The sequence below is a fragment of the Alosa pseudoharengus genome, unplaced genomic scaffold (assembly GCF_046254945.1).
Source record: "Alosa pseudoharengus isolate Yale_2024_CS ecotype anadromous, Long Island Sound unplaced genomic scaffold, YU_APseudo_1.1 YU_APseudo_1.1_scf_9, whole genome shotgun sequence".
In the NCBI taxonomy this organism is placed as follows: domain Eukaryota; kingdom Metazoa; phylum Chordata; class Actinopteri; order Clupeiformes; family Clupeidae; genus Alosa; species Alosa pseudoharengus.
The window spans coordinates 40,415,412-40,435,933 of NW_027468881.1; the positions used below are offsets into that span (position 1 = coordinate 40,415,412).

The 20,522-nt window shown below is 40.7% G+C and overlaps 1 protein-coding gene across 2 annotated transcripts; it reads right to left on the reverse strand.

The window, feature by feature from the left end:
* Nucleotides 1-2,713: 2,713 nt before the first annotated feature.
* Nucleotides 2,714-14,234, reverse strand: LOC143114672 (tumor necrosis factor receptor superfamily member 14-like). 2 transcript variants are annotated; one of them, XM_076276389.1, is made up of 8 exons: nt 13,766-14,234; nt 8,536-8,857; nt 8,217-8,342; nt 6,846-7,001; nt 6,672-6,759; nt 4,839-5,029; nt 4,381-4,420; nt 2,714-4,072 (listed from the first exon to the last, which is right to left on the reverse strand). In XM_076276389.1, the coding sequence occupies exons 2-7, from the start codon at nt 8,669-8,671 to the stop codon at nt 4,404-4,406; spliced, it is 714 nt and encodes a 237-aa protein (XP_076132504.1). In that variant the 5' UTR covers nt 8,672-8,857; nt 13,766-14,234; the 3' UTR covers nt 2,714-4,072; nt 4,381-4,403. The 2 variants fall into 2 exon arrangements, with proteins under 2 accessions (XP_076132504.1, XP_076132505.1); XM_076276390.1 differs by lacking the exon at nt 13,766-14,234 and adding an exon at nt 13,623-13,717.
* Between the last annotated feature and the right edge of the window lie 6,288 nt (nt 14,235-20,522).

A 20,522-nucleotide genomic window follows, 5' to 3' on the forward strand; every position in this document is an offset into this window, starting at 1 on the left:
TCAGCTGGTTTGCCCTGTCCAGGTCTCCCTCCACAGAGCTGCTGCTCTTCTTAAGGCCAGTGATAGATTTCATACAGTCCCACACCTCCTTCATGTTGTTTTCTTGCAGCTTCTGTTCCATCTTCCTTCTGTAGTCCTCCTTAGCCTCTTTCAGCTTATTCTTGAGTTCCCCCTGTACTCGCCTCAGCTCTGCCATGTCCACCTCCTTAAACGCCATCTTTTTCCTATTGAGAAGGGTCTTGACATTGCTGGTTATCCAAGGCTTGTTGTTAGGAAAAGCAGCGTACAGTTCTGGGGCCGTATTCACAAAGAATTTTAAGGCTAAAAGTAGCTCATAACTGGCGAATTTAGGAGCAACTCCTAAAAATAATGGGCGTGTCACTCCTAACTGTAGGACTCCTAATTTTTTTCACTAAAAGTAATTCACGAAGCATTTTAGACCTAAAAGTAGCACCTAAGTCTGGGACAGCCTAAAAGAAGTCGAGAGGACTTCTAACTCACTAAGACCTATTCACAATATGTTTTGTGTTTTGAAATCCTATGCGGCTACAGGAGCTTCCAATCGCGAGGAAACAATTTTGCATTGTAGGCATAACTAATTGATGCAATAACGCCACCAACAACAACCAAAACTAGGCTACTCATTGTCAACATGTAACGTTTCATTGTGAATCAAATTAAAATGTTCTCCTCTTTGCAAACGTAGGCATAGGCATAGGCTATGGTGACAGATTAATTTAATAATGTTACAAAGATACTGCATCAATCCATATGTTTCATTAGGCCACTAGGCTATTTGTTTTGCCTTACTCTTGATTCATTTAGGCTAGGCCTTTTTATTCAGTTATTCATCATCAATTCCGTCCTTGTGTAGCGCACGCATTCTCAGACCTGTCACCTGTCACTCATCATCGTAAGGGAGGTGTTTGGAATCATTCCCACGTTACAATAATCAGCCAATCAAGGTGGTCACTTCAGTCAAGCTCGTGCATGAGTAATGACGTCATCCATAGCAACGAAGACTCACTCTTAGTTTAGGAGTTGTCATTTTTCCTTACTAAGAGTAGGTCTAAAAGGCTTTGTGAATAACTTTTAAGAGAAAACTCCTAGTTATAATCTTTTAGTGTGATTTAGGAGTAGGCTACTACTAGTGGTAAGATAAAAGGCTTTGTGAATATGGCCCCTGGTGGGAACAACAATGTCCATACAGAAGTTCAGGTAGTCAGTTTTGCAATGTGTGACCTCCTTTAAGTCCTCTCCATTCTGTAACACACTCCAGTCAGTGCACTCGAAGCAGTCTCTCAGAGCCTAATCCGCTTCAGGTGTCCACTTTCTGAAGGTGCGTGTGGCAACTGGTAGCCTCTGTACTTTGGGCTTGTACATTGGCTGAAGATCAATGAGGTTGCGGTCTGACTTTCCCAGTTTGCATACATGAGGTCTATTGTCCTGTTTTTCCTTGTAGGGCAGTCAACATACTGGTAGAAATGTTGTGTGGAATCCAGTGTTATGTGATTGAAGTCGCCAGAGATCGCAAAAAAGGCGTCAGTGTGTTGGGTTTGGAGCCTTGCGATTGTAGAGTAGATGACGTCACACGCTGTGTCCAGGAGGGCTCGCGGCGGAACGTAAACACAGACAACAATGGCGTGCGAGAACTCCCTCGCCATGTAGTACGGACGGAGACTAACTGCTAGTAACTCCACAACCGATTGTAACTCCACATCCTTACATCCTCACAGCAACTATGAGATTTTCTACAGACATTAAAGAACACAATAGGGACATGCTTTTTTTAATTTACATTTCATTTACAGAATTTCATAGCAATTTAACCAGAAGTCGCAGTGAATTTTCATTACTGAAATGCGTCTGGAGCTATTATTCTATGTTTTGTTTTATTTTTTGCTTTTTTTTCATGAAAAGTCCTTTTTACATAAATTGAAGATTATGCAAAGTTGTGTAAAATGTCTATATTTATGGTTAACATTGATAATTATGGTATTTTGCAAGAAATATTACATGTATTGTAAAACTATTACCTACTACATAACTATTAAACTACTGTTCCCCATTACCATAATGCGACTTGCCTGCCTATAAAAGCTACACTGTTCCTTTAAATTAACAAGCAGACCCATGATGCATCACTTGGGACAAAAGGTTTCAAATGGAATCAAGTTTAGTTGTTCTCTCTTCTCTCACATCATGCTGTTTGTGTTAATGTCATAGAATCTTTATTCTGTTATGCTGTTGATTATCATTACCGATATGCTGCGGCAATTCGGAATTGACAGTTAATTCATTCAAAATGGAATTAAAAATATATAAAACATTTGATGCACTGCACTGTTCATTTAATATGTATATTTTCATTTGTGTAAATGAAAAAAAAAAAAACTGCAAATTATGTTTTCATACTTATGGTCTCTCTTTGTCATTTACCGTATCGGTAATGAGAATTATTTTGGATCATGCTACCATAATATTGAAATAAAGTTATATTAAATTGTTTTACTATAATACTTTTATCAGAAAATAAAAGCTCACATTATATTTAGTCACTAAAATTAAAACAAAAAAATCTATCAAATGAGGTAGATAATATTTTGATGTCAGTTTGACAGGCTCCGTGAGTAAAATCACATTAGTAAAAGTAAAAATATACTAATCACAGTATATCACAGTGCTAGTAAAGTTATTATGTCTTTAATGGGCAGCAATAGACAAGAGTCGAGAAGAGAAGATGTATAAAAATACACTTTTATTTAAAACCAAACTGAGAAGAGATGTATAAGTGCTTAAAAATACACTTTTATTTAAAACCATATACATCTGTGAAGAATAACAGGCAGCTCATCCTTATGAAGATGAAGCTGTGCTTAATAATGATAATACAAAAACCTTCAGCACTCTACTAATCCCAGCTACAGCACACCAGCGTGCCATGAGGGTTGCACAGGTGTGTCACTGTTGAAGCGTCTTTTTCCCCTTTTCCCTTAATAACATTAACAATTTGCCCAAAAGTGTAGGCTATTGCAATCACATTTCCCAAAATTGTTTGTAAACCTGACTGTATTTAACCCATTTTCTTAATACCATTTACATTGGTCACAGTGTGAACCTGGTGTGAAACTATCTCATTCAGAATTAGCAGGAAGTTGTCTGCTACGTCATGCTGTATAGCTTAAAGGCACTGGGTGTCCAGCAACAGAATGTGCAGAGGGCTCACAGCCCTGCACACCACTTCACCATCCAAGAGATGTATGTGCCACTTGTGCAACTGCACACCACTGCACCATCCAAGAGATGTATGTGCCACTTGTGCAACTGCACAGGGACAAATGCAGTGAAATGGGGATTGTGACATCACTCTCAACCGTGCAAAGGAAAGGAAATATTACAACAATACGTACTATAAGAGCAGAAAGTGCTGGTGACAGGGGCCTTCATCACCCGTATGGCCCGTATTCATGGCCCGTATGGCCCGTATGGCCCGTATTCATGGCCTGTATGGCCCGTATGGCCCGTATGGCCTGTATTCATGGCCCGTATTCATGGCCCGTATGGTCTGGAGGAGGAAGCACCTGTCAGTCTCCCAGTTCTGGCCTTGAGAGAACAGAGGCCTTTGAAACAGGTTGTGCCCAGGGTGGCAAATGTCCTTTATTAAATTTGCTCTGGAGCGGCAATGTCTGGTATATGTCCTGTAACCCAGGATGTGCAGTCCTGAAAACTCGCTCAGCACATCTAATCACTCAGTGCAACATCATCTTATCCTGACAATCATTTTATCCTGACAACGTCATCTTATCCTGACAGTTACTATTGTCAGACCATGTAGTAGCTTTCTCCAAAATATCTCTATTGCCGGACTATGTAAAAATGTTCCCAGAAATATCTCTGTTGTTGCAGTGTAGAAGGTCTTCTGCAACTCTGTAGGTATTGTGGACCTTCTCAGCCTCCTGAGGTGATGTACCGTCTTGCCTTTTTGTCCAGTGTGGAGATATGTGATGTCCATGACAGATCCTCACAGGTGTGAACTCCAAGGAAATGGCTATCCCTTACATAAATCCAATACCTGTAAAACAAGTTACATTTTAGGAAGCATATTCCAGCAGGCAGGTAAAGTGGGTGGATCATAGAGCACATTCCAGCAGGCAGGTAAAGTGGGCGGATCATAGAGCACATATAGCACATTCCAGCACAAGCGCGCTCAGCTGATCATAAAGTGAACGCTGGGCCTGCAGGTATTCACACTTACAATGTCTGTAATCCACTGCTTTAAACTTACTCTCCTGTGATTGAAAGAGAAATATTTCTGGCACAGTAGGATTTCTCTGATGCTGATGTACCAAGCTTTTAAACCCAAACACATGCATTTCTTACCAGTCATCCTCTCCAGTTATGTTTCAGAGTCCTGGGTTGGCTGGAAAACATTTGAAATTGTAAAATTATTTTTAATTATATTGTTAGTCATAATAATAGACTTTCAATAACAAGAGTGCATTTGTAACAAGAATGAGAAAACCTTAACTAAGTGAGGATATTACTGCAACACATGTTGAACATGATTTAGGCCCCACATGGTCGTCTATGCCATCTACGCTTCAGAGAATAGCTTAGTAGATGGTCTTATTTTATTGCAATAGGAAATGCATAGTTTTGTAGTCAAAAAACTATATTATAAAACTTAACTTCCAACAACGGCTTTACCAACAGTGGTTTGGTAACATAAAGTGTTTACCTCACTCCCTCTACATTCTATGCCGATTCCATTACATTCTTATTAGAATTCCAAATTCCTTGAGCCAAGTTACAATATGAGTTTTTGATTTTGTTCTTACTTCTTACGACTGTATGGAGGGTGGTGGTTATTTTCCTGCAACGTAAAAAAATCATGATGCCTATTCCAGCCAGAATCACCAGCAGGCCTACTGTAACAATGACCCCAACAGCTGTGTTGCCACTTCCTCCACATTCAGCATCAGAGGAAGATGTTCCCTCTTGAATAACATCCATTTTCAATGATTCACACCTACAGTATAAAGGTTTAACACACATTACAGTGCTTGTCAGACAACGATTCACACCTTTATCGTAAAAGCACCAACTACCACCCCATTCGTTCGAAAATTCTAAAACAACGATGTTTTTTAATATCTCAAAATAACATTTGATAAATGAACCTTACATTTTTCAGTAGCCATAGGTGTGTAGATTTGAACCAAATCTGGTTTGGTTCTTACCGGGGCTTTTACTGCCTGAAATATCCAAAATATATAAATATATTTGTTTACCAGGCTCAGATTTTAGTGCTGGACTGGTGGGTGCCAATTTCCACCCTTTCACACGGCACATGAACGGTTAGACCAACAATTCTCGTCGCAAATCAAAATTCCACTGGAGCTCCAAGCGGATTTGTACACGCAGCCTTACCACAAAATGTAATTTTTGGTACATAACTAATTTAGATACACTTATGGTGTGGGTGCTTGCGTTTCTTTAGGAATCCGCCGTCTTGGTTTGTATAGAAATTAATATTAAGTGACACATAGGGCTGTATTTTGGGCCACAAGCGCATGGCGTAATACTCGTTATTCACACGCGGAAAGTTGAATTCGGTATTTTGCACGTTTATTTTTTAAGCATTGCGCCCAGGGGTGTGGCAATTAACAACCTAGGGAGGGACCTAGTGCGTTGTCTAAAAATCGCTATCATACACCACCTAAACCTGGTCAGAAGTCAATGGCGAGTTGTTCATATGCTATTTTAAGAGCGCATGTCAACAGTCATCCTTCTATCATTCATGAACGCACACCAGCGCACGTCCATGCAAAGCATTACAAATTGCACGATTACAATGGGAAACATAATTAGTATAAAGATATTACGAAATACTGTACATTAGGAGACAGATTAGGGGAGAGGCGAGAGACACGTATGGAGCACAGCTGAAGACGCACTGTCACAAGATATAAGCAACTCCTCTGCAGGATAAATGTTGTTTTATTCAGTCATTTGAGCAACATTAGGGTAAGTGTTGCTTTTTCCAGCCTATGTTTTCGATGGTAACCCATTGTCAGTCAATAGTGAAAGTAACTGCATATAACTGTCTTGTCGTTGACTGACTCCTTGGTGAAGTTAGTTTCACTTTGCCAATGAGTTCAAATAATAGACGAGTGCAAATGCGTGAAGGCTATGCAAGGTTTTAGTAAAGCATGGTTTAAGAATGACTATTCCATACGGTCTCGCAAGCAGCCTTCTTCAAATGCGCCATTGAATGCCAAAACACCGATGCATTTATTTGAAATATCGCGCGTTGCGCCGTTAAAGGGAATGACAGATGTCATTCTCATTGGTTTAAAATGATGTTACGCCCCAAACACACCCATATGACTGATTAAAAGACCTAGGAACACCTTGTTACGCCATGCGCTCCACTTTTGAGAACGAAACCCCTCCCAATGTGAACTGGACATCCTACTAAATTTGAATAGACTTTTGACGAGTGACGATGCACTTTAGAATGTCATGATAGGGCCCATAGACGTGAGAGAGCGGAAACAGGGGACGGGCGGTAATAGGTGGCGTTCCTATAAAGGTTTAACACACATCACAGTGCTTGACATGACAGAATAAAGAATCACACATGCAGAAGTGTATTTAGATGTGCTTACTGTGTGTGTGGTCTGCAGGATGTGAATGTTCCATCTGAGTATGTGTTATTACCACAGTCACCACACTCTGTATCAGAAGATGCTGAACCTGCAGGAGATATTGCATTTGCTCATGAATACTGACCATTGAACTTATTATATTATGAAATCAACCACTTAAAACAAAGTTCTCACCATTTTGTTTGATGTACTGCCCTGGTGAGCACTTTGTGTGTTCCACAGCTCCTCTGCAGCCATCTTTGATTGGGTCAGTGCAGTAGTGACCTTCCAGAGGCTCACAGAGTGTGTCTGAGATGGAGCTGCACGCCCTCTTCACTCTTAGACCGGCACCTACAGAAAAAGTCGTTCTTATAACCTTCTATCATAATTACTTAAGAATGTCACAAACAAGGACATTCTGTGACATTCTGTGAGCCCTCTGCACATTCTGTTGCTGGACACCCAGTGCCTTACTAGCTATACAGCATGACGTAGCAGACAACTTCCTGCTAATTCTGAATGAGATAGTTTCACACCAGGTTCACACTGTGACCAATGTAAATGGTATCAAGAAAATGGGTTAAATACAGTCAGGTTTACAAACAATTTTGGGAAATGTGATTGCAATAGCAAACAACATAGACTAGGAGCAGAGAGCAGACTAGAGACATGATGATATAGACTAGGAGCAGAGAGCAGACTAGAGACATGATGATATAGACTAGGAGCAGAGAGCAGACTAGAGACATGATGATATAGACTAGGAGCAGAGAGCAGACTAGAGACATGATGATATAGACTAGGAGCAGAGAGCAGACTAGAGACGCTCCTTGGATGCTTCTGTGGTGCAGCTATTAGAATACCAAGCACTGAGAGTGGCAGCGATCAGCACTGGCAATCGTGTCTCAGGTGGAACACCAAGGACCAAGGTCTCCATGGATATGAGGGGTTAATAATGTACACCAGTATTTCTTATCTGGTCTGGCCTTAAGAACCCCAATTTTCCATGGTCTTTAAGCCACGACCCCTATTTTAGTGCTCAAGCCAACTGATGCAGTGAGCTACGTGGTCAGACGAGTGAAGTGCCTGTAATACTTGTTTGGAACCTGCTGATGTTAGTTAGGCACATCACACTCCACAACACACCCAGAATGCTGATGCTAGTTAGGCACATCACACTCCACAACACACCCAGAATGGTTCCACAACCCACTTTGGGGCCCAAACCCACCTGTTAAGAAACACTGATGTAAACTAAAGCCACTTCTCAGCCACATCAAGTTACAGTAAACATCAAGTGATTTTTGGGCATGTCACCGCCAGCTGTTCAGTGGCCAACCGGAGTCAGAAGTAAACTAAACTCGAAAACAAATATTTCAACGTCCTGTGTTTGGCCTTCAATTCATGTCACCCTTTTCCCTTAAAAATTACTGTGAACATAATGAATACTAGATATGGCCTACTTCTGCAGCCTTGGACATAATGAATACTAGATATGGCCTACTTCTGAAGCCTTGGACATTGAAAAAAATTATTTAAACATTCTCTGTGTGCGTGAATCCTTACTGTAGTCACAGACTGTGCAGGCCAAACAGCTGGTGAGGCCACTGGGCTGATCAGAGTAGGTGGACGGGGGGCAGGGCTCACACGTAGTACTGGTCATCTCTGTGCAGTGCTTCCGTACACGGTACCCTGTGGAGAGAAACAGACTCTTATAACCAAATAGAAAACAACAGACAGAGACAATACAAATCGGACACAAGTAAACAAATCATCGGTAATTAGTAAACCTGTAGCTCACTAAGTTGTAACCTGTTTGACTGAGTTGGTCTGCACCTCTACAATGTTAAAATACTGATGATAACGTGAGTGATGAGTGTCTCACCAGCAGCACAGACCGGGCAGCATCCATCTCCAGAGTCGTACTCAGCTCTTCCACACAGAGTTTGCAGTCCAGTATAATAATTACATGGTGGGATAATTAAAAGTAGTATGAGTCTGTAGACAATGTCTTTGTACATGTCTTCAGCCAATACCCTGTCTTTGTTTGATTTGGTTAATTTTCTTTACATTTTGGATATTAGAAAATAATAATTTGGTTAATAAAACATAATCCAGTTTGCACCACAAGACAGCAGGCAAAAAAAAAGATAAAGAACCACAGAGTATCTCCATAACCACAGGCAACCAATCAGGAACACTGCAGCCTGTACAAGAGAGCAGAGAGAAACAGCTGCCATTAGTCATGAGTGCTGAATAACCCTGTCCTTGTGTGAGTTGGTGTCAAACTTAAAGAATCTACTGGGTGCCTAAATATCTCATAGAAGATCTCTAGTGTTCTTATTCCAATTCCTTTAAAGGGACACCAGGCAACGTTTTCATGTTAATTACTCATCTTCGTAAGTCGGTATATTGTTAAATGACTCGTTACAGGCCAAATGAAGACTCTCGCGCCCACGCCTGCCTGTAGGAAGAATATCCCGCTTGCAAGTTCAGTGTATCCTACCCGCCGACCGAAGCAGGCAGGCTAATGAAACGCTAGAAATTGTTGCAAAAGTGTGTATAATGGAAGAGCTGGCGAAGAAGCAGCAAAAACCCTTGACAGAAGCCGCAAAGAAAAGGAAAAGAGCTTCAGACCGAGTGAGGGTGAGTTTCGTAGAGAAAAAACATCAGGCTTGCCTGGTGTCCCTTTAATGCAAAAAAACAAACAAGCAGTTGTTTACAACTACATATTATTAATGTGCACAGTCATGGAGTTTAGAAAGGTTTAGGGTCATGTCAGTCTACTAAGTTATTAGGCTATAATCAGTTCAATTCAACAATATTCAATTCAATTCATTTATTGCAAAGAGTTTTGCTGAGACAAGTCCAAAATACACTCCTTTGTACAGTAAAATGGGGAAAGATATTAAAAAGTATACAAAAGTGCATTTGTTTTGTACAATTAACAATTAATATGGAACACAACATGCTCCTATTGGACAAAGTGACACAAGCTTCAGAACAATCTTTTCAGGGTACCCCCAGAATTGTCAGACCTAAATTTAAGACTTTTTAAGACCTTTTTAATACCACTTCAGATGAAATTTAATACCTACATCGCACCCATTCGGATAGAATAAATAATATCAAAGGTAAGATTAAACCTCAAATAATTACTATTTAAGTGTTTGAACATGCCAACATGAACATGACAGCAGTGCAGTGGCAACGCAAAGATTTGTCGCGGTATTAACGTGACTGAATGTCCTGCTTCATGGACAAATTTACACGGAATAGAACCTAGTTGATTTCAGGGATTAAAGTGAAAAAAAAAACTTTTTTCAGGCCATAAGTCATACGTTGTTCATATCTACCTATAGAGATAGCACCCCTTTTGCTGTCGCGACCTATTGGTTTTTAATGTACAAAAAGATGCAAACAGCAAAGTAAAGCACCAAATAAACACCAAAACGAGGCTACAGGGTACTCTTAAGTTACTATATAATTAATGCCACCTACAGGTGAATGCATAGAACATAACAATCCTATGGTTTGTGTACCCTCGTTTTAGCCGCCAATGGCCGCCATGTGAATAAGGCGAATTGAGAGTGTTCTTGATTGAGATTGAGTTTTCCTGATGAACAAAACAATATTTCAATACCATCCCTGACCATTGCTGATTAGCCATTGCTGTTCTTTTCTACTGCAGCAATATTGTAGCAAGGCTTTAACTTACACTTTTTTTTTTTAATTACTTCAGGCCAAAATTATTTAAAGGGGAGATTTTTTTTCTTGTTAATATGCAATTCAACACCAGGTAAAATCTATAAAATCAAGTTTGCAAGAGTTCACATTTCCTCATCAAAGTAACGAATCAGAACAGTCTAGATATTGTTCATATTTCCATTTGTTGCCTCATCCGCATCTAATGAAAACATGGTAATTTTGAGTTTTACAGACAACTCAGTTTTCCAATGAGCAGCAATACTGTGTGTGCTCATGCAGGAGGTCTGCGCATCTGAGAACGACAATCTGGAGAGGGCGCTTTTGTCTTCAGCAACAGATTGTATAAGGTTGACAAGAGGTTGCGATATGGTGAGGGACAGGTCGTGTTGCGCTATGAAAGAACATGCGTAGCCTACTTAGAACAAAAACGGTCAGCCATAGATAAACGTACACAAATCATGACGCTAATATGCGAGGTTCTGGTAGGCCTACTGGTTATGGTTTTGTGCTATACATTAATAATAGCAAAGTTTTAAGTTGACTATTTTAATTGCATGGTTATTTTTTGTCAACATACGCTCACAACCTACTGTCGTTAAAAGTGAGGCCTAAGCAAAATAGGCTACAAGGCTGTCTGTGCGTCATAAACACGACTGATCCCCTTACTCAACATAAAATAATAATGTCGCGAACTGTTAACACGCTCAGTCAAAACCTTCCGTCGCAAATTGTGAAAAACATTGTTGTAGCCTATATGTCAAAACAGACGGAAGGCATAGGCTACGGTTTATATTGCGTCACTTTACACATAATGTTAGTTGCATTGATTAAAAACTGTAACAATAATATTACATCGGGTGGCATAGCAGGCTATCTGTTCAAGTCATAGGTGACACCCAAAATGAATGACCTCCCCTGACAAAAGTTCGCGATGGTAAGAAATTGTCTACATTGATGCATGAAAGAACACAGCCTCCGAATTCGCACATAGAGCTCACAATAGCATATCCAAAAAAGTTAAACGGATTGGGCAAACTCATCAGCTGTCTCGATTGTGTCAGACCGTCCTCCAGACGTGTTTTTTTTTTTTTTTAAGCAACCGCCCCAGGCCAATGAGACAAGCATGTAGCTACAACATAAACAAAGCGAAACTCATAGCTGACGTATCTTCTTGAGCGATCTCTGATTGAGACAGAAAGTTCTCTAGGTCTTTAAACATTTACCATCACACACATTCATTCATCGGACCTAATATTTGTAGTTGCCTTAAAAAAGGAAAAGAAAAGGTGATAGACCCCCCTCCTATTTTTTTTCTCACCGGATCTGCATTGATCTCAAATATGACATTTCTAAAATCAAATTGATGGAAATCCGTCGTACGACGGAGAACTTTAGGCTAATCCTTGTCACGCTACGTGAGGATATTAGACTAAATCTACTGATCATTTGAAAAATTAAGACCTCCGTGAAAAAATGCCATACTTTGAGGTGAAATTCAATACTTTTTAAGGCCTTAATTTAGGAAAATGAAATTTAATACTTTTTAATACTTTTAAGACTCCGCGGGTAGGCCTACCCTGCTTTTTTAAAGACATATTTAAATGGAAACCATATTTTTAAAAACTTTTTTGCAACACATTGTGTTTGCATAAATTTGAAGTTGAACACATATTAAGGAATAATAAATAAACATTCATACAATATTAATACACATAAGTAGGCTAATAAAAAAATATTAATGCAAATAGATTTGATTGAGCAATGACAATTTGCCGTTTTTGTCACTTGAAAGCTGCATTTCTTTCTTTTACAAGCGTCTTACACCATATTTTAAGATTAGTGAGCGTGTTAACCTTTGTTGTGGCATCCATGTTTTTCACACATTCTGACGGCAAAGCACAAGAACACTCGCAGTGGGAAAAACAGCGTGATCACGGGGCGGTCCCTGATATTCCCAGGAGGCATGAACGCACCATAAAACATGTTTCTTTTACTGTCTATGGGTGCTTGTTGACCACTGTCTGTTGTTGACAGCCATGTTAACAATCTGGAAACTGGTTTGCCGACTTCAAGCAAAGTCCTTTTAGGCAAGTCCCTCCACTCGGCGGCCATATTGCAACACTTTTTGGGCACTCATCTGGCATCTATATCAGCGGAAATGCGTGTGCGCAATGCTTCACGACACCAACCTTGCTCCAGCGGCGAGATCACAACACATGATTGGCACGATATCTTCACAACACACCACATTATTGGCTTAATGTATTCACAACACACAACATATACCATTATACACCTGGTCGAGAGCTTAGATCTACTGGAACTTGTCAATTAATAGTCCCCAGATTTAAAACCAAGCAAGGAGAAATGGCATTTAGCTATTATGCCACACAGCGCTGGAATCAGCTTCCAATAGATATCAGATTTTCCCCAAAAAGAAACTAAAAACTGAACTTACGTATTTATTTATTTTTATTTTACCTCCTATTCATTCAGTCTTATTTCCCCCTTGATCTATTTTATTATTTCATTGTATTAATTACTATTATTATTACTGTCAATTTTTTATTTTTATTTTTGTTTCTTTTAAGCACATTGAGTGACATTGTGTATGACAATGTGCTATATAAATAAACTTGAACTTGAACATGATTGGCTTTATGTATTCACCTGTCGACGTTTTGCCGCGGTAGGGGTGTGATACAACTGCCATATTGGCGTTACAAACTAACCCCATGCATTTCTATGGAGGATTTTTTGAGTGCTGCGTCTCCTCATTAGAAAGTCTCTGCTCCAAGTAAGCAGAGCCCATTAGGCCATAGACATAATATATGCATTAGGCCTACAGCGCCATCTTGTGAAGCTAGTGGCATTGTCTACAGATTGAGGGGAATCCCCTCGTAAACACCCGTAAAGCTGGAAAGTACCCATTCTATTTTTCAATCGCATACGGGCAGTTTCGGATTATATTTTTTTGCCTGTATCCATTTGTTTTGAGTGCCTATTTACTGACTCATATCAGACAGATATTTAGATCACAACATTCGCTAATTTGCTAACATTTGAGACAACCAGTTGCGCATGAGAGGGTTTGCTCATGGAAATTAAAGTAAATATGCCTGCAGACGGCACTACACATAGCCTACACGGAATAATCGTGCTATTTCTTGTTTACACCTTCTTAATGCAAATCCGGACTGTGCCACATGAAAGCACAAAATCGTCACTTTTAACAGACAGTATAAACTTAGCCTCATAACCTACCATATTTAATCGGATGCGTTTGCTGTTCTCACACTTATGTTCGACTTAACATAGGCTATACCTGTTGCGAAGTTATTTTTAGTGACGCAAACTGCGTCTGTGCATTTTATTCTATGATTAGTTGAGCTCAACCTTGCACTTACCCTAACTCTAATGGCATAGCATTGTCAGACGTCATTCGCAGTCCTGCGTAGTGTTGACGAACTGACCGAAGTGTCGGTTAAATAACCCGGTTCGTGTCACTGAGCCGGGAGAATCGAGTGCCAAACGTCAAAAACCGACTCAGTGTTCCTAACATCCATTTTCACATATAGAGCAACACTGGCTTGATTGGCTGTGCTCGAGTGTTCTTGTCGCTACTCTTTCATCGTATCGCGTATTAGCGCCTCTACTGGAGTGGTAGTATAATCAGTCAAACTATGATGAGCCTGCTCTGGGCCTCATAACCGTGGCTGTCAAACGAGTCAAACAGTTCGCTAGGTTCTCCGGGCCTCGTAACCGTGGCTGCCACACGAGTCAAACAGTTCTCGGCAAGTTGTAATCAACCGATCACATAAGGCTTTCTAGTGCAAACTAGATGCTTATGTTCATGGACATTTTATTGATGGGAAAGTATTATATCACATACCTACAAATACACATAGGCCTAATGTTATCTTAGTAGCCTAGTCATGTTAAATAAATGCTTAGAAGTGAATGACTGTAGGCTGCAGGCGGTCACGAGGAGACCGAATGTAACCGTGCAACAACCGCTGTAGCCTACCCTTTATCTGGTTCTCGGCAAGTTTGATACCAGCCTTGTTAGTGCATCGTAGCCTAGATTATTTATTCATGGCAATTCACACATTATCGATGGGGAAGTAGGCCTACATCTCATATTAGCCTACACGTCATATTATCTTAAAGTTATAGGCCTAAAGTTAAATGTTAGAGAAATGAATGTTGCTTAGCCTCACGAAGACCGTGCCAGGCTGAGCAAGACCGTAGTCGAGGGTGAGTCTAATGTTATCAAACGGTCTAGGTTCTCGACAAGTTAGTTATTAACCAAGCCTTAGTAGCCTATCGTAGATGATTGTGTTCAATAACACATTATTGATGGGAAAGTAGCCTACATCACATAAGCTTCAAATAGGCTACCTGGGTAGCCTAGTTATAAAGTTAAATGTTGCTGGCTTCGTTTGTCACGAAGAGACCGCGCATCAGGCTACTTCGCCTACTAAACGAGACCGTAACCGAGGTATAGGCTATGAGTCTATGTAATCAAAACGGTTGTCTAGGTTCGCGGCAAGTTATTAACCATGCCTTGTTTTAGTGCATCGTAGATGCTGTGTTCATGGCCATTCATATATCGATGGGGAAGTTCATCACATAGCCTACAAATACACGTCATGTTATCTTTGTAGTTAGAAAGTTAAATGTTAGAGAGGTGAATGTTGCTGGCTTCATAGTAGGTTCACGAAGTGACCGCGCGCCTGAAGGAGACCGTAACCGAGGGTATGAGTCTAATCAAACGGGTGTTATCGCAAGTTTGAGTTATCAACCGATCGCAGAAACCTATTTATTTCTCGTGCATCTAGGTGATTATGTAGCCTACATAGAGGTTCATAGGCTACATTACCGATGGATATAAAATACAAATACACATCATGTTATCTTGGTAGTTGTTAAATGAGATGTTTGTTGGTAGGCTGTCACGAGGACTGTACAACAGGTTAGAGACGTAACCGTGCTAATGCATGAGTAATGAAACGGGTGTCTAGGTTCTTGGTAAGTTGAAAGCCTTTATGTTTCGTGCATCTTGGAATTGTTCATTGAAATTCATATCCTAAATTACAAAGGGGGGAAATATTATATGACATAGGCTATGTTATCTTGGTAGTTAAGTTAAATGTTCGAAGTGAATAGGCTATTGGTAGGCTCACGAGGAGACCGCGCGCACAGCTGACTACTGAACAAGACCGAATGTAGGCTAACCATGGGCAGTGCTTGAGTCTAGTGTAGGTCAATATGAGTGTGTATGTCAGCTAATTTCAGAGACATGGAGAGCATGACATTTGCAGCTTGAGGCTACATGTCTTGGAGCGATATGGCGGGGGAAGTAACGCGCGATATAACCCCCCCCCCCCCCCCCCCCCTCGCGCGAACCGGTGACCGAATCTATTAACTCGGTAGGCCAACCAACGACCGTCCGGTTGAACCGACTTGCGTGTAAGAGTCGGTTGTCCCATCACTAGTCCTGCGTCAACAGTTTAACTGCTCAGTTGTTGCATTTGGGTACTAAATGTGAAAGCCACGCCCACACTTTCTTAACAGATACCTATATTTGCTCTTATGTGTGGGTCCAATAAGACACTAGTTCTTGGACCACATAATGTATGAATAAAGTTTAAAGCACAAGTAAACATATAAATCTCAACACAACTTTATTTATATAGGCTAGGCCCAACCCAAAATCAGAAAAAGTTGGAAAGTTGTGTAAAATGCAAATAAAAACAGAATGTGATAATATACAAGGTCTCACAAACCCATATTTAGCAGCAGGACATAGACAGGACAGACAACATATCAATTGTTGAAAATGAAAATGTTGACTATTTCATGGAAAATATATGTTAATTTTGAATTTGATGTCAGCAATATGTTTCAAAAAAGTTGGGACAGGGAATGTTTACCACTGTGCTGCTTCACCTCTTCATTTAACACAATTCTGTAAATGTTTAGGAACTGAGACCAGTGGCTATAAAGTTTTGAAAATGATAAATAGGATTTCAGTTGCTCAAGAGGAGTATTCTTGATCATGTTTTTTATTCCATGATGTCAAAAAAAAGTGCTTCTATTTAGGTCTACACTTGAATATGGAGATTGTGTAGCCTACTCCAGCCACCTCAGACCCCAATGAGTCAGAGAGAGAGTGTTAGTACAGTCTTGTTAGGGGCAGCTGTGGCCTACTGGTTAGCACCTCGGACCTGTAACCGGAGGGTTGCCGGTTTGAATCCTGACCAGTAGGCACGGATTGACGGAGTAGGCATCCACTAATTCACGGATTGGAATAATTGCAGAGACCAAATTTCACTCACAGGATCAAAAGAGTATATATACTTACTTATACTTGTTCGACTTAACAGGCCCGTTCCCGTACTTACTCAGTGTTTCCTCTATGTTGATTTGGTAGTGGCGGCCCGCCACGGTTTAATTTTCTTCCCCCATGGTATCAGAAATGGGGCAGACGCACAATAGTCGCAGTTGCCTTTTAAATGATCCTGCCGACATTATGCACCCCCGTTGGCGGCCGCTAACCAGGGGCGTAGCACCAAATTCTGGGCCCTATGCACAAGTGGTGGCCATGCCCCCCCCCCAACCCCCAACCAACCAACCAACCACCGGCTGTAAGCATGAAGCATGAGGTTCACAACTAACTAGGCCTACTATCTAATCACACATTGAATTAATCTAACAACTCTTATATGTACTGTATAACAGAAAATAATCTTATTACCCAAGACTTCACTGAATTTCTTATGTTTAAAGAATGTTTAAAAGCTAGAACATGAAATGAATGAAAACACTTTTGGCTGAGAGAACAGCTATCTATACAAATCAAGGGCGTCGTAGTGGGGGGACAAGTGGGAATAAATGACCCGGGCCCCAAGTGGGGGGAGGGCCCCTAAGGAGTTGAATTTTATTTTCCTTAATAATAAATAATTTCCTTAATTTAAAGATCTTAATAAATGTTATTAACTAATATAGATGCAAATATTTCGGGTAAATGCATCAGTTGATTGATGTATTAAATTGTGTCCAAGCCAACATTGTTTGAGGTCAGGCACCCTCTCCCTTGCACGAAATGGTTCAGTCCGCCTTCCCCTGCTAGGCGCATTTTTGAAGTAACGTTCATTCTGCAGAAGCGGCAATGCAGACGGTCACGGTGTGAAGATGTCTAAGTCTAAGAAAGCTAAATCCGGTTCCCAGAAAAGAAAAGAGAGGCAAGAAAGGGACGGACGGGTGTTCGGACGGGCCTGCCCCCACTGCTTAAAAAAATCCTAGAGGAAACACTGTTACTTATACTTGTTCACTTGCACTGCTCCACGACACTTAGTACATATGTAAGGATAGCCTATACTGCCAGGATTGCATGTTATTGAGTGTGCCTGACCGATTGTAGAGGGCTGTTTGGGCCATTTTTTTGTCCCAGTCCAGCGTTGATAGGGCCTCTCCTCTTTAGTCCAGATGAGTCCATGGTTTCCAAAAATAATCTCACATTTTGATTTGTCTAACCACAGGACCTTTTTCCACTTTACCTAAGTCCATATAAACAAGCTCAGGCCCAGATAATCATGTCTAAATACATTGTTGGCATGTTGTGACATTGTTTCGTCATTTGTCCAGGTTTACACAGTGATGAATACCCCTACATCTTTACTGTACTTCTAAGAGCCTCTCTGGGATGCTCTTTTACATATGTTGGCAGCTAAATATGAGTTTAAAGGACAATTCCGGCGCAAAATGAACCTGGGGGTTAATAACACATTTGTACGAGTTCGACCGTTCGCTGGGATTTATTTTCATGCCAGTCGAATGTGACCAGTTTTATTGCAAACCGCTAATTAGCGTTTAACGCTAGCCTTCGGGGCACACGTACAGTAGAAAGAAATCGCTATTTCTATACCACTAACAAGGCTCAAAATAGCACCACACTTACACAGTAGCATAATGAGGGTCTCTACATGTAAACCGAAGCATTGAGAACTTTGTAAGTGTACAGGCAGTTTATTAAAAAGAAACACATTACCGTTCACGTCTGGTTGTTCACATATACAGGCAGGCGATGTGAACTAAAATCAAACGTAATTTGCTCAATATAGGCCTATCAGAATTAATAGCTCCGATGTAACATAACTTGTATAGTGTACTTACTTAGTGGATGTCCATCTGGTCTCTCTGGTATGGATCGCCGCCTCCAATTTCTTTTCGGGACATGGAAAAAAGTTTCAACTACAGCCCTGTTTATCAATAAGGGGAAATCTTCAGACTCTACAAAACACTGCGTCTCTTGGGGGTCGCGACGCAACAGGTCCCACTCCATGCAACACAGGCACTCCTCTTCGGTGGCTATAGCTTCACAATGTCCGCAGGTAGCCTACAGTTTCTAGAAGTGCGAGGCTGTGTGCAGCATTGACTACAGGTAGCTCTCTCTCTCTCATAGCCCTTTCACGGAGCTCCGCAGCTCTTCGTTGGTAGGCTATATTCCGACGTCCAATAAGGGTTCATCCTCGATGTCTTCAAATTCGTTCAAATAGCCTGCCATCTCTTATGTCTCCTGTTGCGTTCAGTGCTTCTCTTTCGCACAGTCCTTTCTTTCAGCAACAATGTTTCACATGAGATTCACTTCACATCCCAGAGTTTCGTTTTCCCAAGGCGCCTGCCTGTATGTGAACCAGACGTGAACGGTAATGTGTTTCTTTTTAATAAACTGCCTGTACACTTACAAAGTTCTCAATGCTTCGGTTTACATGTAGAGACCCTCATTATGCTACTGTGTAAGTGTGGTGCTATTTTGAGCCTTGTTAGTGGTATAGAAATAGCGATTTCTTTCTACTGTACGTGTGCCCCGAAGGCTAGCGTTAAACACTTATTAGCGGTTTGCAATAAAACTGGTCACATTCGACTAGCATGAAAATAAATCCCAGCGAACGGTCGAACTCGTACAAATGTGTTATTAACCCCTAGGTTCATTTTGCGCCGGAATTGTCCTTTAAGAGATTTGCAGATTATCACATTCTGTTTTAATTCACAATTTACACAACAACTAGCCTGGGATTTACCATGCTGCCTTACGCGCACAATTTTATTCACGCTGCTAGGCAGCCTGGATTCCATGGAGCAAATTTTCGCCTCAGTTAGGGGACCAATCACAGAACGGAGGGAGGGCAGCAAGACGATGACGATACACCGAAGCTGTTATGAGCTACGTACAGACGCATTTGATAGACATTCGTAGTGCCCAATAAACGGCTCTGGGCATTCGTAAACCACATTTCAAATACGAGAAAATGAATGTCTAGTTCCCAGGCCCCATCTCAATGAGATATCTCAATGAGATGAGGTCTGACGTTAGCCAGGCTACACAACAACACAACTTTTTCTGATTTGGGGTTGTAGTTTCCCCCCATATGTTTTGCTCTCAGCTACAGTTTCCATCACATCTTGAAAGGGTCTGAAAACTTTTCGAATGCACTGTATACTGCTAAACTGCAAAGGCACTTATAGCTTCTGAGCATGTTATAAGCATTTACTCACCACAATGCGTCTAGCATCAGGGAAACAAACTTAATCTTAACATCTCAATATACATTAAACTAAAAAATATACCTCATACAAGTTTACTTTCTTTTTTATGAACGCAAACTGAGGACGATTAAGAAAGGTGTCCAAATTATTAATAGTACACAAAACACATGCACTTCTCACAAAGTCCTTTTAGGCAAGTCCCTCCATTCGGCGGCCATATTGTAATGCTTTTTGGGCACTTATCGGCAGTGTTGGGAGGGTTACTTTCAAAACGTATTCCGTTACAGAATACAGAATACATGCCCAAAAATGTAATCTGTAACATATTCTGTTACGTTACTCAATCTGAGTAACGTATTCTGAATACTTAGATTACTTCCGCATTGAATTGCATTTTATAAGTGTAGGAATGCGGCCATCAAATCCTGCTTAGGCCTAGGCCTACTAAACAGGCCTATTCTGGTGTGTTCTTCTGTTCCAAATGGCTGAAGTGTTAGGCCACATAGAAGTCAACTAAGCTACCTGATACAACTTTAAAATAGCAAGGTGACCACTAAAACTACTGCAGGCGACTAGACTAATTAAAACAAACTAAATAAATAGGCTACTTTA